Source organism: Linepithema humile, chromosome 1, assembly GCF_040581485.1.
Source record: "Linepithema humile isolate Giens D197 chromosome 1, Lhum_UNIL_v1.0, whole genome shotgun sequence".
NCBI lineage: Eukaryota > Metazoa > Arthropoda > Insecta > Hymenoptera > Formicidae > Linepithema > Linepithema humile.
Genome location: NC_090128.1, coordinates 418,074 through 443,892, shown reverse-complemented (window position 1 = coordinate 443,892; position 25,819 = coordinate 418,074). Strand labels below are relative to the sequence as shown.

Sequence of the window (25,819 nt, the reverse complement as noted above, 5' to 3'; positions counted from 1 at the left end):
ATTCAATATCAAGTGCATGACCCTCTGGCCGTCCATCGCGCGCGGACGGATTGATGGCGCATGTATATACTTTAACGGGAACATCGCGACGCGGCAAATTTATGATATATCAAATTTTTAATCTGGAAAATTAAAGTAAAAATCGCTTTCTATTAGAAAAATTAGCGAGTTTTAATATAAATTAAGAACATTTTATGAAATTTTGTAAAAAATTTTGTTTTGTTATATTATTTATTATACAAAACTTTAGAAAAATTTTTCCTGTATTTCTTCATATACCAATATCAATTTCTTATACAAATAAGCATGTCAAAATTGTTTGTCCTTATACTTTTTTAAGCTTTAGTATGGAACAAATAGTCTGTGAGTATATGTATAGTTTGTACATACATATAAATATATTACATATGGCCAGACACATACATATGAAATACATATATATATATATATACACTTTTGTTGCATACACAGTCGAAATAAAAACATATGGTTACTTAAAATATCAATATGTTAGAAATACATATATGTCGCAATATTTTTCCACCCCTTTATTCCAAAAAAATTTTTTTTAATATCCTTTCTTGATCTTCTTTTCTTGTTTCTTTAAGTGTTTCCGTAAATATTTGTTGAAGGTCATTGAAATCGATGCCCCTTAATTGTCCTTTACGATGTACTTTATCTGCGTACTTATCTACGATTTGTTGTTGGAAACATTCCTCCACAGTTTTTCCAGAGTTATCTTTAATGGTGAGATCAGTATGCGGTACTAGCAACTTGCAGGTCTTCACTGTGCTATCGTTAACACCTGTTATCGCTCGATGTAGGGGTGTCTTGCCATCAGCGTCCCTGAGATTTGCGTTCGCGCCGTTCTCTAGCAACAAACCGACGACGTTGGCGTGACCCTGTATAGCCGCACGGTGCAGAGATGTTGCGCTGATAGAAGGAGTGGTCGCGTTCACGTCCGCACCGTGTTGCAACAGTATCTCACACACCAGGTAGTGTCCGTTCCGTGCAGCGTAATGCAGCGGTTTGTAGCCGGCAGAATCCGTCGCGTCGGGAGAAATACCCTTGGACAATAGCAACTTTATGCGTTCCACATCACCATCCATTGCTGAAAATGCATAACAAACCATGTATTAATCTCGCATTCACATCAATATTTTTAATCGAACTTGTATAGAAACTGTATTTGTAAAATTACACACTTTCAAAGTTAATGTTATGAATGTTACGAAAATGTTATTGTTTTACACAATTTTCAATATTAAGTATTTTAATTATTAAACATTTATTTGTGATTTATTGATAATTATTCATTATTTATCTTTTATTTGTAGAGAACAATAATAACACTTTTATTTACCTGCACCCCAAATTCCTCTTTGAAAGTCTAATTCGTCTAAAGTCTGGCAGCAGGCAGGGCTGGTCATTTCGCAACATGCATCATGATGAGTGCATACATCCTTGTCGTGAAAGTGCGCCATTGTTTATTATATCTGCAAATAACTTAAAATTCCAAGCTTGACATTAGTTATTGGCAGGACCGGATTTTGGCATAAGCAATATAAGCAATTGCTTAGGGCCCCGCGCCAGCAGGAGCCTCAAAGGTTCCATACAACTAATTTCATACGAGTATTAAATTGACGGAAAAAATTAAAAAGGCCCTCTTTAAAGCCAGTGCTTAGGGGCCCCCTACGATCTAAATCTGGCCCTGGCTATTGGAATAAAATACACCTGTATCAAAAACAAAATTATAAACATTACATGATAAGAAAGCAAATTATTGACATGTAAAGATTGTTACAAAGCAAATTTTTTCATAGATATTTATTTGTTATATATTGTAATATAAACTGTGTACATCGAATTATATGCTACGTATGACACGACTATTATACATATAAAATAGTATATAACTTTCCGTTTACATGAATATAAAATTCACCACACTAAATTAACGCGAACACTATGCATAAGCTGTACCAATCTTCAGATTATCACAAACTACGATATTAAATATTTTTCTTCATTACCGTCACCAAGTACAACTTTTGATTAAACATTCGTTTTTCTTAGGTATAAACATGCAATTGTTACACTACTAGATAATGATTGCTCTTCTTAATTGTGTTCCATTTATGAACATAGTTTAACAAGCGTGGAAAACACCTACGCGCAACAAACAATAAAAATGGCAAACATTAATTTCATACAGGTAAGAATAAACGTACAAGTAAATGTCGCCACCATATCCAATGAGTTTTTACACATTTTAACTCTCTGGGCCGTGGTCGATCTGAAGGGATACTTTGTACATAATAATTGTCCAAAAGCACAGTGGAAAAAATTACTAAATAGCTATATAACATAAGGATGATATATAAATTTAAATATATAATTTGAATATATAACAAAGTTTCATCTTTCGTAAAAATAAATAGATACAGTTTGAAGCATAGACCAATTTGGAGCGATTTGGATTTTCATGCGCCAATTTGGACCAGCTTAGATTATTATACGAAATTCATTTCGTAATGCTTGGTGAAACACGAAAACGATTTATCAGAACAACAAAGTAAAGATATCACAAATTATAATTAAGTTTTGTACTGCATAATACATGCCAACGCGCATTACTTTATTTCTGACAAATTTTTCGCAACTGCTGGTAAATTATTATCTGCAACGCGATTATTATGCATAGTGCACAAGTGTTTACGCGGTTCAATCTCCGGAATTATATCTCCGGCAGTCTTATCATAATTATACAATTTTACCGCATCACTTTCAAAGTCGTAAAGTGAAACTCAATATTGCTGCAATACGCGAAGTGTCACGTCCGATAAGATGCAAAAAGCCTTCGTGTATTGTTTACGGCAAGAACACACTAACGTGTCAGTTTTCGTTTTCAAAGCAAAATTTTTTTTCCGACTATTTTAATGAAAAATTGCATTTTACATGCATACCATTTAAAGGTATATATGGATAATTAATTATTAAAAAAATTTTTTATTATTATCGCTTATTGGTCCACACATATATGCATTTAATAAGCGTAAGAAAATTTCAAGGCAGTATAAATTTTAAAGATACTCGAAATTCAAGACAAAAATAAATGCGAAAGAAAGATACAGATGTTGCAGATCTCATAGATTTATCGCTAATGTGGCTACGGTTTTACGCACAGATATATATATATATATATATATATGTAGATCATAAGTGAATGTTGGATGTATATAATACACTTTTCGAAAGGCCTATTTTTACGGAGCATTAACTTAATTCAATTCCCGCTGCAATGTCCAAAGTATCTCAGCCTCTCCGGTACTACAAGTAACTCGATAGCCCAGCTCGGCTAGGGCATTTATGATGGAGAACGGTGATCCTGAAATCAATTTTGTAACGTAAGTTCCCAAAAGATCTCAGCAAATAAATTGGTATTATTATTTAGACAATAATTCTTTTCTCTCAAAATTTTTGTAAACAATTATAACATCAATCTTATGGAAACAAAAAATCTTATTTCCATTAAATTAATTGAATTCTTAAGACAGAATAATCAAATCAATCTTAGCAAAATAATTTCCGATAAGTTTAAATTACTTATACTTGTAGATGTATCACACAGATAATTAATATTCACGATAAGTTTATACATAGGCGCGAAATTATCATAGTTCAGAGATCTTCGATATTTTCAGGACTTTGCAGAGCGACTTAATTAGAACTGCTTTTAACAGAATTCCGGGAGATTAACCTTTAAACATAATTCCATTCACGACATTCGGGCAACTAGGACACAGCGGAAAACGGCTGCGCAGAGCCGTCACTTCTTCCGGCGGTAGACCGAATATCGCGCTATCGGACGCAAATGGAGATGCCTTTACACCGATGTAATAGAGAGTGTCGTCATCGTCGTCGACGGCGGTGGCGGTGATTTGCTTTTTGAACGTGACGTTTGCTTTTGCCATTGTCGCGCTAAAAGTATCGTTATACTTCGTCGTGTTTTATTTCTAGAAGAAAAGCAGACGTGACACACGTGAGCGATGGTCGGAGCCGTTTATCTCGAAAGTGGTACACTTCGAGTATATATATCGCATTTCCTTAGAAAATAAGATTGAACAAAAATTAAAAAGAAAAGTTTAATACAGTTGTACCTTTATATTATGGATTTTTATTAATGATGTTTTTTCATTTATACGTTATACTTATAATTTTTCAACGATGTTCAAACAGAACAAAGTCAACCCGTCCTTCAATTTCGAAATCTTTTAGAATGAATATAAAGACATAAAATTATTATTTTCAGCTATTTAAGAGAAAAATATGTATGCAGTCTTAAAATTCCTATTCTTTAATAAAAAAATAATAATAATAAACAATCTGAAACGATCGCCATACGCCTTTATTGAGGAAATATTAAAAAGAATTGAATAAAGCCACTTTCAGGATAAATGGCGTGTCTGTCGATTAAATGAATCAATTGAAGCTGATATGATACGACATCTGTATCTCCAATAGAAAACAAATAAAAAAAGAATACAAGATGGAATTTTGAAAGAAATGATAACAAAATTATAGTATTCCGATAGTTTTTCATGTCTTATCAGAACAGTTTTAAGAGAAAAAAATAGAAAGTATTGATAACAAACTAGCTTAGCTTCTTCTTCTTCTTAATTTCTTATTATAATTAATATCATTTAAAATGTTATAAACGATCATTTTTAAATAAAAAATGTTTTCTATTGAGGAGACGATTAGCACACATTAAGCATACATAATATATATGCAAGTGATATTTGAATTATAAACTTTCAATGAAGACTCATATATTTTCCGATAGTGCATAAAATTCTAAGTGAAAAAAAAACACATTGCACTAAGGTTAGTAGAATGGTTTGCAACATTCAGTGAAATCAAGTATATATATATTTGCAATTTCTATATGCAACTTTATAGCTATTTATAGCTTACTATAATGCTTTTGTGTTTTTGCATATTAATTCAAATAGTGCAAAATCATTCTAAGACGTGCCTAGTGACATAAAAAGAGGACGTGGAAAAATAACTTTGTCAAAGTAAAATAAATTTCATTAATATAATTTAGTAAAAATGTAATAAATTACTATGCAAAAAAATAAACATATGTCTCGCGATATTTTTAGAAAGGTGCAATATTGTTATCTTAGCACGAAAACAACAAATAATTTAAGAATTTTTAATAAAAAAAAATATTTTGTACGATGTGTGCAGCTAATTACGTACGTTTAAAAGGTTGATTACAAGAAATCATGAAAATGCGAACATTTAATGTATTCATCAATATGTGAAATTTATCTCTTCAGATAGCCGAAGGTACCTAGAAATAATTAATAAGTACAGATAATAAATGTAACAGATTAAGAAGTACCTTGCACTAAAAAAATATATATGAATACGAATATAGTAGCAAAAATAAAATATACTTATTCCCCCAATTTTGCAAATATAGTAAAATGTTTATCGCCAAATAACCCTCACATTGTACGTCAATATAATAAATCAAAATTTATCATTATTTTATCATATATACGATGTGTTATCATAAGAAGAAAAAATTGCAGGCTTATAAAATTAACTCGGAATTTCACACGCATCAGAACATAAATGAGTTATTCGAAGCATAGTTTATACATGTATTTGCATTATGGCATAAAAAACAAGTTGTTACATATGTATGTAAGATGCAATAAAAATTTATGAGAAAAAATAATTATCTTCAGACTACGAAGATAAAAAGTACGAAGTATATAAAAAATAGAATACGAATTATTTTATATATTTTATTTTTTGTTTTGATATAATATTCTTCATATTGAATTAATTTATGCATTATATTAAATTAATTTTATGTATAAAATATTTTTTTTAATTCCTAAAATAAGTAACTAAAAAGAAAATTTTTTTTATAATTGGCAGCCAATTATATTACATACGAAATTGTTTATACTTTATGTTGTTCGATTAACTGTTTCTCACGTTCCTCCTTAAACTTTATCATGCGCGTTTCGTGCGCCCATCGAATCTCGTTCTGAATCTTATCCCGTTCATATTCCCATCGAAATTTCTTCAATTCCAGAGCTTTACGACGCAATTCCAGTTGGGCCGCTTACCGTAAGGCACATCTCTCCAGTAATTGCTCTTGAAATATTTTATTCTGCAACGGCGAGTAACCGGCCATAAAAAGAACCGGCCATCGCGTGATTTTTCTCGGAAAGTGCGATTTCCTCCGATGGACCGAACTCGTTTGTTCTTGAGATCCAGCTGCGGAAATGGCGAAATCTGCTTTACAAATCTTATAAAATAGATTTCTATTTATGTTCATCTTTATTTTATTAGTCAAATTTATGTTATATAGCTGGTTTTGGCATACATCAAAATACAAATCACAGCAATATGTACTTAAATTACCACTTATAACTGGTTCTGTGCTATTTTGATTTGTATCCCAATTTCTATTAGTTGGATTTATATTAATTTCATTATTTTCAACTATGATTTCATGATTTGTTGACAATTAATCACCACTTTGCATTAAGAGATTCATATTTTGTTGAATTTTTTTGATGATCAGCTTTTTCCCAGATTTTTCATCAGATTTCATCAGATTCTGGTTGCTGAATTTGAGAAGACATTTTGTCTGAATAAGATCGATTTTGATAATTCCAATTATCAAGATCTTCCAATCCTATATCATATAACACATTGTGGTCCATGGTTGGTTCTTGCTTCGGTCATTCATTATTCATGTTGATACCAAGAATATTAGTTTTATGCTTCTTGTTATGTGCATTTGTATAAACTGTTATCTGATATCTTCTAGACACTTCAAACACCATTACATGTATCGCTCCATGCGAGTTGCATTTTGATTATAGGACTTATCACAAAATTTGCAAAAGGCGATAATTAAGGAATCATCCACCTTCTTGTTATAATAGTTCCACACTATACCACGTTTCTTTACCATATTGATATATATAGCTAACTTTTAAATGTAGTCTCTTTTATTTTAATGTGGTCTCTATAAAATAAACTTTTCTAACAAAACATAATATTCTTAGCATAATCATATAAAATATGTATAGAATATTATTTATTATTATATTTATGAACATAAGATATAAATTTGAATACTATAACAAGATCGAATATATGCACAAAATAGCATAAATGACTTATTTTATTTCATATGTTCATTTAGTTTATACACTGTATTAGATTTCAATAAAACTTTAAGATGATCATGTCTCTTTGTGACACTTATTTTATTTTTAGCAGATAAACATATCTGCACTGGTATCAAATTTAAAATACACACTTTACTGAAAAATTAATAATAATAATAACTGTCGTTCCCTGTTCTCTGTTATAAATTCTAATAATAATTCAATGTATAGCAATAGTATAATGCTTACATTCAACAGTTTTAGCGTAATTTAACGTATAATCTCCAAGCTATGAGATTTCTTTGTCTGTACGATGCACTGACTTATGCGACGATCATTTTATATCCTGCGATGAACAAGGTGAATAGAATTCTTTTAAGAGCCGAAAGTTTTGCAAAATATGCGGGAATGTGTACAATATTATACAGTCCTTTAATTAACGATAGACGGCAATAACGCGCCCCTCTCACCAGAGTACTCTATGCGAAATGATCGAAATCAAGTAGTGAAAAAATGCTGGTAAATACACGATATTGTGTTCTATCATATTCCATGAGATGCAATTCTTTTAGTTACACCTTTGTTATTTTTGCAATATTTCTATAAAGAAAATCACTTACGCTTTTTTAATTCTCGATATTTTTTGTATTTGAATATAATTATGCTTAAATTGATTTTAATGTACACACATGTTGTAACAACTTGTTTTTGCGGGTGAATTAAGATTGTTATATCAAATTTAATAACCCACTTTTATCTCAAAAGCATTAGATTAATTGTGCAAAATAAATGTTATAATGACACAATGCGACAAGTGCTCTCAAAATTGTGTTACATTAATTTTGAACCATACCAGCTTTTATAACAGTATCAGGTTCAGGTTCTGAGAAATCTTTTCTCATAGTCCACATGTACTCATTATAATCCTGTTTAACGCTAGTGCTGGAAGATGCAACAACTTTGTAACCGAGCACTTCTAAAGCGGTTAATATTACACACGGATGTTGCAAATATACTATTGTCGAGTCGTCACAATATCCCCCAGAGGAGAAGCGACTCAGCTGCTCTATGTCAGCCGCTATAACAGTTGAATATTACATATTACACAATTTTACTCAAGTCTTGATTTCATACCTAAATTCTATCTAATCATACCTAAATTTTTGTATAACTATATCATTTATCATTTCCAAAATACCAATCTATCTTAAATGTACATTATATTTCCTACTTTACAATACTACTTGTATTGTTGCTAATATTAAAAAAAAAATTTAACAAATATTTAAAAATTATATTTTCAAATATAATTCATAAATTGCTAAACATATTAATTAGCAATTACAAAATTTAAAAAAAGCTAAGAGTAGCATGTGCACCTGTATGAGAACGAGTATAGGGAGAATTCATACCTTTAAGCCCTGATACTAAAACCCTCCAAGGATATTTATGACCGTATGACGCTAGGTTGCCACGTACTAGAATGTATGGCATCTGTAATAGTCAGCTAAAACAATCTGTATAGACGATACTTTATGAACACATATAATACACATCTAGATCAATGTGTTGAACTTTTGCACAGATATTGATACTAATCAAATATTATCTGTTACAAAAACTATTAATGCATATTAATAATGCATTACACAATTTGGAGCACTTATATCAGAACTCTAGTTGTATATCAAATTGAATGTTACATAAACGACAGAGTCCAGAGAGTTGTGATAGATCATCACATTACTTACAAACTTTTTTATACCAATTGCAAAATTAAGAAGGCAATCACACTTATTAAACAATAGTACACAAACAATAATATGATATTATTAAATAAACTAAAGGCTTATAAATACTAAGAAATATAAATTAAAAATATGAATAATGAAACACAATTTTTAGTACATCAATGATCGATAAATAATTCCAAAATTATCAGACGTTTTTAAAACTTTCTAATATATTACATCAATAAATAAACCATTTATCACTCTTAAAACTTATCATACTGTCTGTCTTAATGTATTAACCTAACCTTTAGTTTATTTAATTTTGATTTTGCAATCATAGAACCAATTTTTGTAATAAAAATAAAACAATAATAAGAGCTTTTTTAGAAAATTACAATTCTTAAAAATATAACAAACAGCTACGTCAAGCTCCGAGGTGGGTCTTTATTACTCAATACATTCTTTAAAAGAGAAAATTAACAAACATTTCGGCTACTAAACATTTTGGCCATCATCGGTGTAACAATTCAATCAAAATCATATACGTGTGTACAGTTCTTAGAAGGTTAACAATTACAGAACAGATAAATAATCAAAATTAACCTTGATTTTAACCAATAATCGAACAGAAAAATTATTAGAAGTATTTAAGAAGAGACGAAATATTTCATTTTAACAACGTATACCATTGGAAAAAACAAGCAATATGTTTAAAATTGATCTCTGTCATGGATTCATTAAGGATTCATTCATTTTTGGATTGATTGGATGTATCTTCAGAGCATCTTTACTAATGTCTGATTTAACGTACGTTTCAAATGAATTTTTATGTTTAATTGACTTTCTTTCGACTATCTTATTTGCGTTGAGTCTACAAAACTTGCGTGTCCACGATCAAGGATTAACTTTGATTATTTATCTGTTCTGTAACCGTTAACCTTCTAAGAACTGTACAGGTGTATATTATTTTGATTGAATTGTTACGCTGATGATGGCCAAAATGTTTAATGGCCGAAATGTTTGTTAATTTTCTCTTTTAAAGAATGTATTGAGCAACAAAGACCCAGCTCAGGCTTGACGTAGCTGTTTGTTATGTTTTTAAGAATTGTACTATTTTTGTAATTTCTAAGACAAAATATGATAAACCAAATGTGTGAAAGCATTGTTGGTGTAATAAATGTGGACTATATACGTACAATCTTACATATAAGACATAATTAACATACTTGTATAATATGAAACACCTAATGTATTTAAATGTTTCACATAAAAATTATAATATTCTTAAAATTTTTCTAAATATCTATCTTTACTTTGTATAATAACAATTAAAATAAATAAATTAAGACAAGATAAAACAAATCGACAAATGAAAACGTACACTGTATATATTGGAATGGTTCCATGAAAATTTGATAAGAAACGAGATAATACGAAACTTCTACTAATGAGTCAACATTCCTGCTTTATATCAATTGCGCCATACAAATTTCTTAAATACTTAGCTTGATGTATCGATTCTCACCTAAATGTAAACAGGACCGTGTCGAAGCTCTAAGAAACAATTAACGTTTCAGCGATACAAGTCAAATAGTTAACCACGTTTGCAATATCGGCAAATTATTACGAAATTCACTCTTTTCTGAATGTATTCTTCTATTTAAATAGTGTACCTGAGTAACGTATCCAAAATAACGTAATCTATCACTTTGTAATATTTTCTTCGGCAAAAACGTGTTTTAATTTACGAAAGCACAAACAGACGCAAAAAAGTACGCAGTATTTGGCGCTGGGGAATTAACCATATATTATAAAATAATTAGATGGGACTGTGAATAGATTTCTCCCCAAAGAAAAAGAGGAGAATCAGATTGGCTATCATTTTGATATAACAAGTAAAATCCGATTGGCTGCTGCAAATATAAATGTATTTCCAGAATTTGTCACTAGAAATTTGTATTCCAAAACTTACAAGTATTTGGATATCTAGATATTAATACGTCATGGTTCAAAGAGTGCGTCCAATTTAATATTTTTAAATGATTGACAGATATAAAAATTAATAAAATTTGTAAAAAAATAAACAATTACGTAATATTAAATTAATTGGTAAGGTTATAATTTTAGATTTTTCAATCAAGAATAATCACGCTCTGAACAATGCGCCCAACCAGAAAGGCAGCACCCTAGGGAATAAGTGCTCAGCACACGCGTTGACCAATCAACTGCTGTATGTGCGCACGTAAAATGATCACTATTATAATCGCTATTGAATAAATAACCCATTCTGTCATTTTATTGATATATGACGACGAGTAGAAGTACATACATACCAGAAACACAGTGTTACGTGCTGCCACTCCTCGGGAATTCTTTTACCGGTGACGAGATCGTGTAACAAATCCAACTTGCGCTACAAGCGGCTGACGTCTCTGCGCGGACTGCTGGACGCAAGTGAGGTTGGCGCGAGTGCGCGGTCGAGCCGAATAGTTGGACGTTATAACGAGAGTGACAGGTGGTTTGACGTTTGCTCGCCGCCATCGCCGTTAGCGACAGCGCGGCCTGCCATATTGCGCGTGATATCAGGGGGGCAAACGTTTGTACGTATCCGAGCCGTCGTGCAACTCGATGATTGAGTGAATCGAACAACGAGTCCGCGGACTGTCAACGCCACATTCCTCGATCCCAACCGCTAGCGACCAGTAACAGCTTTCTATACAACGCCGATTCACAAACGTGTAAGTACATAATTCTCCGCATTGTTGACATCGGAGACTCCTACTTTTCGGACGACAGCGCGTTATCGCATATTCGACAATTCGATAGCCAGAAACAACATACATCTGTGTCTATTCCTCACTTCGTGGTACTTTTCCTCTGTTCTTCTTACGATTCTCTTTACGTCGTCGATCATGGAAATTTTATTAATTGGACATAATGTAATTATGGGCAGTACAGTGCAGTATTGTTGATGTTTCAAAAATTTGCATCTGTGGAGCTTAGAAAAGCTCTGTCACAATATATATGGTTTTTGTTTCATTGAGTGTCAGATTAGCCTAATCTGTTTCAGATTCGTACTAGTTTAAAATCGAAATTTTAATACTACTGAGTCTATATATAAATATTAGCTTTATAATGAAGAAAATTCTCCAGTTATTCATGAATTATTCATAGATTTGTAAATAACGTTTGTGTTCAATAAGAATTTATTAGTAATTATCAAACTTCAGATATCACACTTAATTGAATATTCTTGTGAAATATTTTAACAATTGTTTTTTGAAAAAATGAATGTCAAGGATATTTGATACATACGATGTGTATAATCTGTTTGACAAAATAAAGACGAGATGATATAGTTTCTTATTAATTAAAAATTGTTTAAAGTTGTATCATAATCGTAGCAGTAACAATCAGAAATCGATCATTGACATAGCTTTAGATTCTCATCTTTGTTGTGACATGCCTTTATGAATCATGCATGTGTTATCTTTTCTTTATCTTGAATAAAACAAAGAATGGTACATGTCCTTGGAAATATAATTAACATAATCTATCTCAGACATCTTGTAACAATAAACATTGAAACAATAAGTTTCTGACGATAACCTATGGAAGTACATATTACCTAAAAGGACTAAAAGTAGGTTATGAGCTATATTTGTCTTTCGTGTTAGATGATAATGATAATAGTAAATATAAAGATATAATGTGATATAAATATTTCATTTTTCCACTATTTTAATTACAGGTGCGAAAATGTCGACCGGTCCATATAATTATTCCTATATCTTTAAATATATCATTATAGGAGATATGGGAGTAGGCAAGTCATGCCTGCTTCATCAATTTACAGAGAAGAAATGTAAGTGATAAAATGATTACACATACTTATAGAAAATTATGAATAAGAATTCTATTAAAGTAATTTTATACTTTATGATATATTACTTCCATTTTTCTCATAACTGCACTGTTAAAGGATATGCTCATTTCAATGATGTAGCCACTTAATTACACAACTGTATATAGCTTATTATGCTGTATGTATCATGCATGACATAGACAACATTATAATTGCAGTGATGTACTGATTCCTGTTTCAATATGTCCATGGTCAGTTCTTTTTAGTGCATAGATAAAGTATTAGTTTATTGTGAAATTATAATAGATTGTAAATATTGAACCTTTTATATTTGATAGAGAATTTAGATTTATTTTAATTTTATAAAAACACTAAAAAAATTAATAAAACTTATGCAAAACCAAGTTTGATACACTCAATTTGTATATATATTTATAATATCTGTATATCTTTCTTAATAAATACGTATGTTGTATATTGTCTACTGTAATTAAATTATATTTATTAGATATTCTTTCTGTACTTGTATAAAAATTAAAATATAACTTAAATATTCTTGCAAATTCAGTTATGGCAGATTGTCCACATACCATTGGTGTCGAATTTGGGACTAGAATTATTGAAGTAGCAGGACAAAAGATAAAGCTGCAAATATGGGACACTGCTGGTCAAGAACGATTTAGAGCAGTTACTAGGTAATAACTCTATAATTGATCGGTACTATTAACATTTGAAACAATAATTATAATTATAAAATGTAAGATAATACGTAATTTAAATACTGCATAACAAGAAATATTTCTTTTCAGATCGTACTATCGGGGTGCGGCTGGAGCTTTAATGGTGTACGATATTACCCGCCGTTCAACCTACAATCATCTCAGTAGCTGGCTGACAGATACAAGGAACTTGACAAATCCGAGCACTGTACGCATAATGCTATATTACATCCTATAATGCAATTATAAGAATTTTTTGCTTAATTGGTTTGTAAATTTGCATCTACACAATGCAAGAGAGAAAGCTATTTTTATGAACAATAACATCAAAACGAACTAACTCTTCTTACAGGTTATATTCTTAATTGGTAATAAGAGCGATCTTGAAGGTCAACGTGACGTTACTTACGAGGAAGCAAAACAGTTTGCTGATGAGCATGGTTTAATGTTTGTTGAAGCTAGTGCAAAGACGTGAGTATCTCTTTAATAAAGTTTAAACAAAATATAAATTCTTTCATAAATACAATTATTCTTATTTTTCAGTGGACACAATGTAGAAGAAGCTTTCTTGGAAACAGCAAAGAAGATATTCCAAAGTATACAAGACGGGCGGTAAGTTGGACAATAATTTATAATTACTATAAAATTGTAAAATATTACATTCCATGCTATACAATATTACCAAATAATGTTTGTAACTTAATTAATTTATTTCTTTGTTGCTAGATTGGATCTAAACGCAGCAGAGTCTGGCGTGCAACATAATCCCAGTCAACCGGGTCGCACCAGTCTCCAAGGTGTATCTAACGAACAGCAGGGTGGAAAGGATGCCTGCTCCTGTTAGGTCATATTTGTTTGTATATAGATATATTAATTGATCGGTACTATTAATGCATATGATTTGTACTAAATGTAGCTGGCAGATTGTCTCGTAGCCTGTATCCTCCCTTTGATAAGCAAAGTCTACTTAAAAGAAAAAGGAAAAGTTCAGGATAATTTTTTTTTTTAAATTAGCGTTGATTCACAATAATACGATGTTATAAATACACGACACATAGAAATGGACACATACGTCGTAAAAGTGATTCCAATAACGCTACTAGTTTTTTGACGCGGCATGAGTCAATGATCTATTGATAAACGCGGCTTTTCTATTATAATTGCAATTTATATACTATTTTGTATTTCTGCATTTTGTTGTAAAATCAGATGAAGGAAGATAATGCGTTTACAATATACACGCAATAGCAATATGTAGAAGCCAATCGAGTTATTATTTTCTCACATGTTTAAAAAATTTTGTGTTCGAACGCTTTAACAGAGATGTATATTCTACGAATAAGATTTATATTCAACTTATTCATATCTGCACGGGAGGATTATACATTTGTTGTAATTGTAAAATTGTTCTTGCTTTAAGAAATTTAATCGATGAAAATTAATTTAAATTGTAAGCCATGTTTCACTTTTTAAATCCTTTACTTGATAAGAGAGAGAAATATGCACATTCATGTGAATTTCATGATTTCAATTATCTTTGGAACTTAATTATATAGATAAAGAGAAAGAGTAGGGATCAATTTTCTTTTAATACCTAAAAGATATATATTTATTCTTGATGAAACGTAAATATATATATATATATATATATATATATATATATGCCAACATTAAATTTGACAGATTCTTTTTAGTGACGAATCAAAATAAAATTATTCGTCTTTTTTTCTTGATATTATTCATTAGTTTAAAATTCACTTTTGATTTTTGTAGGATCTACAACTAGCAGTATAGCCAGCACGTTAATATTATGTGAAATAACGTAGCTTCGAATGTATATTGTTATACATTTTAGCATTCTTTTTCCTTATGTTTTTTTTATCTGTTAAGCAAATTTAAGATTCAATGCTTAATACTTCTGCTTTAAAGTAAAGAGCAGACTTATTTTCCAAATGCTATTCGCTATATCGAGGCCTCATAGATATTCAAATTAATCCAACATTAGTATATTAATTGGCACGCTTTCACAAAAAATTATATAATCTCGATCTTGTTATGATTTGATGGTACAAAGATAACATTGATATGATTGAGGCAAAAAACAAAAGAGAAGGAAAAATAATTCAGAAAAGCTTGCAACGAACATGATAACTTACGTTTTCCGCAGTGTTGACTGCAACATTAAGATGTAACTTATGAACAATTTGTATCGGTAGTGTAAGAAAAATACAAAAAATCGTCTGGAATAAAGTTGACCAAAGTTTCATCGATCTGTTCGAATCTGTTTAAAAGGCGGTTGTTTTACTATACCCTTTATCTCAATCGTATTATACATTCAAAGTATTTGAAAATACAATTTAGGATTAATATGCTTTTCATTCTATATGCAGTAGCATTTGTTTTGTGCAATAGAAATTCACTTTCTCACAAATCTGTTGTGTTTTTTGTATCTTGTACATAGGAGTATAAGAAAAATGCCAGGGAATAAATACTCTTCTACATGGTGCTTTAACAAAACAAATGCCATTTTCTTTTCGTTAATGAATGTTTTCCTTGCTATAGCGCATAGTTAAGTCATTAAAATAAATATATGAAGATCTGTTTTCATGTGTAGTATTATCTTTTATGACAAACCTTCTTTTATATCTAATTTTTATAAAATTTATTTCTCTGGACAGATGTAAAATTAATTACCAATGTCTAAAATATTTCTAATATTTAATAAACAAAATTAAAATCATATATTAATCAAATTAAATACAACATAAAAATATAGTTCTTGAAATAATTTAATTATTTAAATAAAAATAAAAATCTTCCAGATTATTGCAACAAATTTTTGCTTTCATATTTATTTTTTATTTTTGAAATTTCTGTATTTACTGTTTGTAATTTTTACTTACAGTGTATCCTTTTATTTCGTGGATATTTTTGGTGATCTTAAAAACTATAAAAATTTATATATAGTTAGAACGTTACAATTCGTGTGATTGGAACTGTTACATCTTTACTATAATCTGTATACAATAATGTGATTTGTGCAACACAACAAATTTACTTGTATATTATAATCGTTGGAAACAAATAAAACTTGTAAAATAAAGAATTCAACCTTTTGCAAAAATTTATATCTACGAAATAAGATATTATTATTTCTGAAAAACCTGTATTTTTAACAGAAAGAAAATCTGATGCATTTAGATACTGACCAAAGCTTTGTTTATAAAAATTATTTATTACGTTTTTTCTCTATTTTTGTATAATAATAGAGTTAATAAAACTATGTGCTTTATCAAATGTGATATAATAAAGAAGCGACATATTTGTTGACACAATCTATGCTGGTTCTATTCTCTCTTTGCCTACGATTTCTTCAAATATGTTTATATTTTTATCGCAGAATTTTCTGCCAGCAATCTGCTGACATCATTGATAATAAACTCTGCATTAATTTTAGTCGTCTTGCAGATACTCTGCAGGATCTATTTTCGACAAAGGCTAGAAAAGAAATGTGCCAAAGTATATAGCGATGTAGTTATATTGTCAATATAATGTCAATATAATGTCAATAAAATGTCAGTATCTATTATCTATCGAACACTATCGAGCACTATCGAAGGACAATCGTTCGGACTCGTCTCAACAAGCTTACTGCTTGAGAAAATATCTTCAAGTATGAATCTACAAACGATCGCAGTTTTTATCGTGACGTGTGTGTCATGTCAATATGCACGAGGGTGAGATGCAATAATTATTTTTTATCTAGAATCTTCAAAATTTGCATGCATCTATAGACATTACACAATTGTATAATTTTAAAAATAAAAAAAGAAATGTAGAATTATAGATCTAGAAAAATCACAAGTGATTGGAAATAACTGGTCTCATAAATTAACCTCTATTGCTGTAAATAGATAAATTTTTGTCTTTATTTAATTTACAGTCCTTGTTGTAAAACAGAATTAATACAAATTAATAGTTATTTGAAAAATTCAATATAATATGATGTATATGTATAACCTTTCATCTAATCATTCAAATACATTTTTTAATTATGTGGAGATTGTTAAAAAGTATAAATATAAAAATAGACAATAAATTGTTATATTTTCATATATGCATGCTGAATTCAAATAATTCATGCAAAATAATCACATTTTGTTAGTTGTATAAGGTTATGTAATTTCTATAGGTTAATTTTTTATCGAATCATATTTAGCATAAATCTATTCGCAGCATTTGAATTTAATTAGAAATTTAATTAGGGACAGAATGATGCTGTTCGATTTTACAAATGCACAAAGTGTGGATGATTGGCGAGAGATATCCGACACTGTAAGAACTGTGGGGAAATCCAAAGCAGTTTTAACACTGCAAACAAGTCAGCTTTTTCAGAGAGCGATCCTCTTCACATTATTGAACCCACAACCGAACGGGGCTGGTTTTGCTGGTGTTAGAAAGTCGATAAATCTCAACTTGTCGAGTTTTAAGAATATCGAGATCACTTGTCGAGGACAAGGACAAAATAATCACTACAAGATATCTCTAAGACATCGTGGACAGAATTCAAATCAGGATCTCAGCTACGAACAATTTTTCACAGTAAATTTTCAAAACTTTATTGACTTTACTTTTAAGCTTATCATTATCATTTTTTATTAATGCTTCTGATGAACTTTCAAGTTTTCACATCAGTGAAATATCGACCTGAAGCTCTTCTGTTATTATCAATACTCTTCAAAATTTTCACCTCAGGTACCAATATCGGACAACGAATTTTTCACGATGACATTACCTTTAAAAGACTTCAAACCTTATTATCGTGGACGTGAAATTCCGGACGGCGAGCCTCTGGACACAGCAAACATCACTACGTTTGAATTTCAAATTTACGGAGGCGTTTATCTGCCGATCAAACAACGTGGCGTGTCGGCGTTAGAGATAGAATCTGTGACAGTTTCTTAACATTGTATTCATAATGAAAGAAATTAAGTGTCTCTCCTGAAACTTTTATTTTTGAAAAGTATCATATAAATGCTATAAGTGACATGTATATCTGGCATTCCATATTTGAAATAAATAATATATCTTATGTCTTTACAATTCTGTTAATAAAATCAATTCAAATGTCAATTTTTTAAATGCTTATGTTAAAATGTTTCATTACCTGCAAACAAATGGAAACGATATCTTATCGTTTTTTATATTACACATTATAAATTTTGTAATACATTTGGACTTCAAATTTTAGCAAAAAAATTTTTGAATTTAATTGGTTGTACATTTTTTAAAAAGAATATAAAATGTAGATGTTTTCCAAGTTTAAAACAGATAAATCTTTTTTTTTACCACTCGCTTAAGTATGTTTCTTCAAGACAGTTGTACAGTTTCAGATTTTGATTCATTCTGCAAGAAAAAAAATACACTTATTATTTCAGAATAAGAGAAGAGCGAGAGAACAGGAAATAATGTTTTACTCACTCTTTGAAGGCCGCTCCTATTTCCGCGACTTTAGAGGGATGACATACAACGGTAGTCTTACATTTTTTCGGATCAAACAATGGCTTAAGGTACAAAGCCGCCACACGGGTCATATCGTCCATAGTAACGGCAGAAATACGTCGTACCATTTGATGATTATAATCACGCGGCACGTTTCGGAAGTACGATCGTAATGATTGATTCACTGTGCGGCCCACGGTCATCTCTTGTTCGATTATTTCGAAGATTATAGACGATTTAGCTGATTCATAAAGTAGCTTCTCCCACTTGTCGCCAGCGAGATGCGTTTCCTATGGCAAAAAAACTTGCGATGCAAAAGATTCTACAAGTTTTTTTATTTAAAAAAAAGTATGCATCATTATTCATACCACTATTGATTTCGTCTCCTTATATGCGGCTACGACGTTTGTAGCCCTATAAAAAACCAGATACAACAACCCTTCATTCGGTACCGAGTTAATATTGTATCCGTATGAAAGTCCCAGCCCTCGAATCAATCTCCACATAGGTCCCTAAAATCATGTGTTCTTGAAATAAAGATGAATTTGCGTTTTTAATCGGCAATTATATACAAAGCAATTACTTACCTCCGTTTGAATTAAATATTGCAAACAGACAGCCAAAGCTGGCAAATCGGGATTGTGATAATCAGTTATGCTCGGACAAGTCTGGAAGAGGAATGAAGACTCGATACATCCTAATCCCGTGACACAGCCGTTGATACTTATATCATCCGCAGGATTCATCAGTGTCCAATCAACAGTAGCGTTAAGTCTAAAATTTATTATTTAAATATCAATACGTTACATATTCTCTTTTGATGCGTACTTTTATTCCAAAGTGCATCAATCTTGACTCTAGAATGTTGATAATTTATCAAGTGCAAGTTATATTTACTTAATTTTCTCGCACGTTGCTATATCGGAAAAGAACATATTCCATGGAGCGTAAACATCTGGAACTTGCACTGTTAATTTCTCAACATTGACAGCCATATATAAAACCATATTTTTGAATGATGTCAGAATTTTTCTGACCGATTCAATTTCCGCTATAACTTGCTTCTTCCCTGCATCATCATTCAGACGTTCCATGATATCAGTGAGAAACTTTTGCTGCCGTAACATACTGAATGCGTAAGGATTACTGTCTGCAAATATTCAAGAAATGCATATGATAAAGCCTAAATTTTTTGGCATTTATATTACATATGCGATGAATAAAAATCGATTTACCTTTGTTATACAACAATCCGTTCATTAAATCCCTTGCAATTTTGTTTCCTCTTCTCTTTGCTTGAGCAACATCGTTTATAATTTTCGTCGCTATTACTTTTAATCTGTCAACTGTTAACTCAGTGTCGTATAAAAGCTCCTTAATCCATTGTACTCCTTTCTCATATTTTTCTAATTCAAGCTACACGAATAAAAATATATAAAAGTTAGAATTTGTTTTGAATAATTTGCAATTATTCTTTTATAGAAGAAAGAAATGTAGCAGCTTATACATTACTTGAAGCGACAAATAAACACTGTGACTGTAGGCTCCGCATGAGAATCTCGCGGAAGTATTAAAACCGATTTGAGTAGAAGTTTCAATAGTGTCCGCTTCCAATTCGGCTACTACTTCCTCATAAGGGATCAATCGGCCATCCCTTTTCACTGGAGATTCCATGATCATCTCTAATAATAATGGAATATACTTTCTATATTCTCTACTAACAGAGGAAGTGTCCATAATAATATGTAGCTGTGTTCGAATAAAAACAATAATTAATATCCCATTAAATAATTGATACTAAACTAAATATAAATGTACGTTTTCAATTTTTTGCAAGTAGAAAAAAGTGTTTTACGTATTTTCACAAATTATGCTTTTTAATGGAGTAACGGTAAATAAAAATGATACTCACATAAACAAAGTTTGTATTAACATGATCTAAATAAGTATAGAATGGTAATTTAGTGACATCCAATCTAGAGTGTTGCTCCAGGGTTTCCGTGGTATAACTTTTAATGTGATGAAAATTAATAGAATCTGTACCAGGTATAGGTACACTTTCCAACAATTCGTCAGGTACAGGTTTCTTGAAAGAAACAATGTCAATAAGATATCACAAGTCAGTAATAAAATTTAGATATTTAGAAAAAGATTTCAGCACAAATATTTTCTATGTTTGGTGATATACTTTTTGTTAAATATGTACCTCGTTTTCTTTGATGGCTTGTTGAAGTTCTACTTCTTTTTGTTCTAAACCATCCGTACCCAATTTCTCTATCTGCTTCGCTATTCGCTTCTCCTCCTCTTGCGTTAACGCGCGTTGCTTTTCTATACTAGGTATGCCATTTACAACAACCATGGGTGCGTCAATAAAATATTTTTTAAGAAGATTCAACCAATACGATTCCAATTCATTCTCCAATTTTCTAAAGTCACGTATATTGTTTAATCTGCAATCAAGCTGTTATCGAAAATAAACCAATTATAATCGATGAGTATGTAACTGATAAATGTTGGATAAAATGTAGCTAATGAATGAGCCAATAATATACATACATCTTCATTTGTATTTCCATACAATACGTGTCCAAAGATTATATCTGCCACTATATCATGTGGATCATTTTCCAATGTGCTTAGCAATTCAAGAATGCTTTTGTGAACTAAAGTTTTCATTCTTTTCATGTCGATACCTTTGTCAGCGCATATGTCATTAAGTACTTTCATCAAAGATTCTTTGATCAGAGGAATTTTGCTTTTCGGCACGTTTTCAAACTCAAAACTCAAGGCTGAGATCGAGAATTCATACAGAGCACAATTCACGTTGCTGGCATAGGGATCATCTCTCTCGACAAATTCCTTTTGCAACGGACTGACTGATGTGTCAGTGAGATATTTCAAAAGTAAGGAACAACCGAGATAATCGTATAATTGAAAAACTACAGACGGTCCTCGCCAAGCAACATACACCATTCCGTTATCTTCGTCATCGCACGGATAACAGACATCCCGATCCACACTTTCTGTGAGCGGTTCAATCGGTGTCTGCCAAGGCCTTTTAAACGCACATACACCTCTCTTTCCCTACAATTTGATAATTGTAGGATAAATATCAAGAATATTATCGAAAATATCAGAATAACAGCAAAATTATTAATCGTATCTTACATTAATAATCTAAAATATTTTATACTTGATTTCTGTTGCACAAGATTCAGTTTTAAATTCAATCAGTAATAGTGTAGAAAAGTAAAAAAAGATTTGATTAATACCTTCATTAATATTTTCTGTTCTAAGGGCATTAACGCTTGAAAAACTTCAGCATGCTTCACTTGGCCGGCTATTAACACAGTTAAGTTTTCTGGTCTATAAAACTCTTTATGATACTGTTTGACTTTCTCATTGTTCGTACTTTCCTGTAGGTTTTTCAATGCGCCTATAAGTACAAAGATAAATATGTTAATAAAATGATTGTAATTCAATTATTTGTGTTTTTATACCTCCAGTATTTGATTTATATCCACATGTAGGATAAACTGCTTTTGATAATTCTGAAAATGTTATCCATTCTCCTGTATTTTCAGTACCCTGCATTTCACAATAAACTACACCTGCATCTTTACCCTCGCCAGTAATGTGATGTACTTCTGTAAGAAATGCTGCATCCTATCAAAATACAGATCTGTTAAACATTTTTTTATATCTTATTTCATTTTTAAATAACATAATTATATGTAATAAATGTATCCTGCAAACTTACAAAATTTAAAATAATCTTTTCATTTATACTATAAGCTAAGCTTTTAAAAACTTTAAAAAATTATTTTATCTTTAAATTGCTGTTATACCTTAATCTTTTAAATTATAAATATAATACTGTTTTGTAATCAAAATATATAAAGGTTTTAGAAATAGACTATAATATTTTGTACAGCAATATTTTACACTAAAAGATATTTTTTTAAATATAAATAGTTTTTAAAATCTTTACCTTAAGAGTAGGGTAAAGAATGTGTTCTAAGTATATTGGCATTAGAGAGAGAAACCCTTGACTGCCAGCTGTTGTCATAGTATAATAAGTGTGGTCGCGACATGTGCGAGCGTTAGTACCAGATGCAAGGCATCTATTAGCCCAAAGATCCAAAAGACCCTTATAAGGATAATCTTCACTGCCCAAAAAAATAAGATGTTCCAATGTGTGAGGAAGACCATCATCATCGAGCGCCTCGGTAACTAAAAAAAAATTATTATAAATAAAAATGATCAAAAAATTCCATTGATACATTTTGTAACATTTTAGAACAGTTTTCTATTGTTAAAAGAACAATTTATGTGAAAGAATTTTTCATCATATAACATTATTTTTATTTTTATTACTCACCAAGATTGAAATAACCATTGACAACCGGTCCTTCTATTTCCGCGATACAAACTGTGAGACCGGTATTCATGGATTTGTACATATGGAACGGAATTGTATCGTTGATTTTCTGCGAACATATCTGCTCAAAACCGCCCATATTTCCTCTCGGAGAACTATCAACAGGCGGCATATCGGATACCGACACTTTTCAGATATATAGACTTTGTGGAACTCTCAATTATAACATTAATTGTAACAAAGTATTACAATATTACAATACTGTTGATTACTATTGGATACCATTTACTAGCAAGGGTTACATGACAGTGAAATTATGGAGGATTCACATTGCAACTATAGAATCCAATAGCAAATATATCCAATGGGAAAATTTATTTTCTAGGGACAAAGATGTTGTTAGCTAAACTGCGTGGTTTGCTATTGGGTATCGCGATCCTACATTTGAACGTGATCTTCACTTATGATGCACATGTGTATTTTACATAATTGATCTTACTCGTGCAAGTTCATGTGTTAAGGCGGTTAAGGCATTCCTGCGACCATGTTACAAACAAATTTTTAGCCTCTAAATGAATGCCGTCTTTTGACAGCTATGGCAAGATATTCCAGTGAATCAGATTCAGATCACAGTAGTAGATATCGAAGAAGACGAAATCGAAAATCAAGGTAAAAGCAAAAAATAATATTTAACTTTTACTTTAGATTTTAAATTGTACAATTTTCAATTGGTCTTGTACTATAACTACGTTTAACGTAAATTTAATTGATATTTTTAGCAGAATGTGTTTAATTTGTTAATTTAGCCGATATTGTTACTTGTAACAAAAGAAAAAAATACTAATATATATTTATTTTTCACAGATCCAGCAGTTCAGAAAGTAGTGAGTCTTCGCCACATCGACGAAGGTCATCAAAACATTCAAAAACAAAGCGTAGACATCGTTCACATTCAAGAAGCAGAGGAAGAGATCGGAATTCAAAAAATTATAAAGGCTCTAGAAGCAGTCATTCGAGAGAACGAGATAGAAGACGTTATCGTTCCAGCACAGGTAGATCACACTCTTCAGATCGCACAAGAAGGAAAGCTAGATCCACTTCCAGAGAGAAATCACGAAGTCCTTCCAGCAGTTCACAATCAAATCAACTTAAAGTTACTGAAAAGAGCCAAATTCTTGTGAAAGGTAAAAATAGTAGCTAATGTTAATATTATAAAATTTGAGTTTAATGATTTGAAATATCAATAAACATAAATTATATTCACAGATGATTTTCCTATCGAACCACGTTTTAAAGACGGTGTGCTCGAGGAAATAAATGCTGAAGGCTTCACTCCTAAACAATTTACATCGTCTGCAAACAAAGAAAGTAAATTCAAGAATATCGTTATAGACATTACTTCCGACACTATACAGATTCCACCAGTACCTAATGTTTCAAGTGGTTCAGAAAGTATATTTCATACATCGGTAAGTTTTTCCTTTTGTTTAAATTTCCTAATGTATCTGTAAATAATATTTATTTATTTTTTCAGATTATGATGGATCAAGAGGCGAGGTTTGATAAATGGGTGAAAAAGCTCTATACTCTTAGACAAAAAGCTATAGCTGATTTGATACATACAAATGTTACTTGAACCATACCAATATCATAATATTTGTCAATGATAATGACATAATTCTGTATGAAAATTTATTTGACTTGTGCAGAAATACGTGTATAAATACGTACACATGTATGGATGAATGCTTATTATGGGCATCCACTAATGATCGCTGAACAATTTTTTCTCCTATTGTCTCCAAATATCTACTAATATAAACTGTACAATGCATTAAATATATTATTTTGACATTTAACAGACGTATGTGTGTACCCATTAATTAATAAAATTGATTCAAAACTCACAAAAAATATCCGATGCAATTGCAGGTTTAACGCAGATATTTGTACGTATCATTTATTTTATATCAGACTTTACAGTGCGTATTAATTTGCGTATAGTTTTACAAAGTTGATTTTAAATACTGTAAAGATAAGAAAAGAAACAACTTTACACTTTATAATCAGAGAGATAGAAGTATGAAACGTGAGAGAGAATCGTACCTAATATTTTTATGATAAAGTTTAAATGCATATTTAAATCTGATCAAATCACACATTATATCGTAGTAGAATCGACAAAAGCAAATTGATATTGAGATATTCCATTTTCAACTTTTACTTGAAAACAGTAAAAAATTAACTTTCTCTAATATCCTTTATTTATTGCCACCATTAATCCATTGCCTTGATTAATCTATACACCTACGAATATTTAAAAGTGTGTACGCACCACATGGTATTCATACATTCGCGTGATGTTTATCATTGTATACTGAAATTGGTAATGCAAGCAAACTTGAAAC

The 25,819-nt window shown here is 30.7% G+C and overlaps 5 protein-coding genes and 1 pseudogene across 25 annotated transcripts; 3 read left to right on the top strand and 3 right to left on the bottom strand.

Moving 5' to 3' along the window:
- Positions 1–374: 374 nt before the first annotated feature.
- Positions 375–11,417, bottom strand: LOC105674517 (ankyrin repeat domain-containing protein 39). Of its 20 annotated transcripts, none has more exons than XR_010888202.1 (5): positions 10,470–10,772; positions 8,624–8,728; positions 8,065–8,289; positions 1,364–1,506; positions 972–1,111 (listed from the first exon to the last, which is right to left on the bottom strand). XR_010888202.1 is itself a non-coding variant. In XM_067348362.1 (4 exons), exons 2-4 carry the CDS (start codon positions 8,703–8,705, stop codon positions 3,887–3,889), a joined length of 402 nt encoding a protein of 133 aa, XP_067204463.1. In that variant the 5' UTR covers positions 8,706–8,728; positions 10,470–10,773; the 3' UTR covers positions 2,020–3,886. The 20 variants fall into 20 exon arrangements, 13 of the variants coding, with proteins under 13 accessions (XP_067204462.1, XP_067204459.1, XP_067204461.1 ...); XR_010888200.1 differs by lacking the exons at positions 972–1,111; positions 1,364–1,506; positions 10,470–10,772 and adding exons at positions 2,020–3,388; positions 3,761–3,981; positions 11,278–11,408; XR_010888197.1 differs by lacking the exons at positions 972–1,111; positions 1,364–1,506 and adding exons at positions 2,020–3,388; positions 3,761–3,981 and having other exon boundaries at positions 8,624–8,742; positions 10,470–10,774.
- LOC105674335 (uncharacterized) lies at positions 5,269–7,012 on the bottom strand (annotated as a pseudogene).
- A 125-nt stretch (positions 11,418–11,542) lies between the features above and the next one.
- Rab14 (RAS oncogene family member Rab14) lies at positions 11,543–15,798 on the top strand. Its single transcript, XM_012370878.2, has 7 exons — positions 11,543–11,682; positions 12,696–12,809; positions 13,378–13,504; positions 13,619–13,736; positions 13,881–13,999; positions 14,072–14,140; positions 14,255–15,798. Exons 2-7 carry the CDS (start codon positions 12,704–12,706, stop codon positions 14,370–14,372), a joined length of 657 nt encoding a protein of 218 aa, XP_012226301.1. The 5' UTR covers positions 11,543–11,682; positions 12,696–12,703; the 3' UTR covers positions 14,373–15,798.
- A 1,167-nt stretch (positions 15,799–16,965) lies between these two features.
- LOC105674513 (uncharacterized) lies at positions 16,966–18,631 on the top strand. Of its 2 annotated transcripts, none has more exons than XM_012370876.2 (3): positions 16,966–17,265; positions 17,800–18,130; positions 18,284–18,631. In XM_012370876.2, the coding sequence occupies exons 1-3, from the start codon at positions 17,102–17,104 to the stop codon at positions 18,491–18,493; spliced, it is 705 nt and encodes a 234-aa protein (XP_012226299.1). In that variant the 5' UTR covers positions 16,966–17,101; the 3' UTR covers positions 18,494–18,631. The 2 variants fall into 2 exon arrangements, with proteins under 2 accessions (XP_012226299.1, XP_012226298.1); XM_012370875.2 differs by having other exon boundaries at positions 16,970–17,265; positions 17,794–18,130.
- LOC105674512 (uncharacterized protein C05D11.1-like) lies at positions 18,522–23,714 on the bottom strand. The gene is made up of 14 exons (XM_012370874.2): positions 23,412–23,714; positions 23,022–23,263; positions 22,531–22,696; positions 22,303–22,466; positions 21,587–22,114; positions 21,237–21,491; positions 20,943–21,116; positions 20,543–20,779; positions 20,266–20,446; positions 19,928–20,180; positions 19,618–19,804; positions 19,399–19,542; positions 19,010–19,320; positions 18,522–18,934 (listed from the first exon to the last, which is right to left on the bottom strand). Exons 1-14 carry the CDS (start codon positions 23,581–23,583, stop codon positions 18,874–18,876), a joined length of 3,075 nt encoding a protein of 1,024 aa, XP_012226297.1. The 5' UTR covers positions 23,584–23,714; the 3' UTR covers positions 18,522–18,873.
- Positions 23,715–23,907: 193 nt separating this feature from the next.
- On the top strand, positions 23,908–25,274 carry LOC105674620 (zinc finger Ran-binding domain-containing protein 2-like). Its single transcript, XM_012371089.2, has 4 exons — positions 23,908–24,080; positions 24,276–24,595; positions 24,678–24,880; positions 24,946–25,274. Exons 1-4 carry the CDS (start codon positions 24,007–24,009, stop codon positions 25,045–25,047), a joined length of 699 nt encoding a protein of 232 aa, XP_012226512.1. The 5' UTR covers positions 23,908–24,006; the 3' UTR covers positions 25,048–25,274.
- Positions 25,275–25,819: the final 545 nt, after the last annotated feature.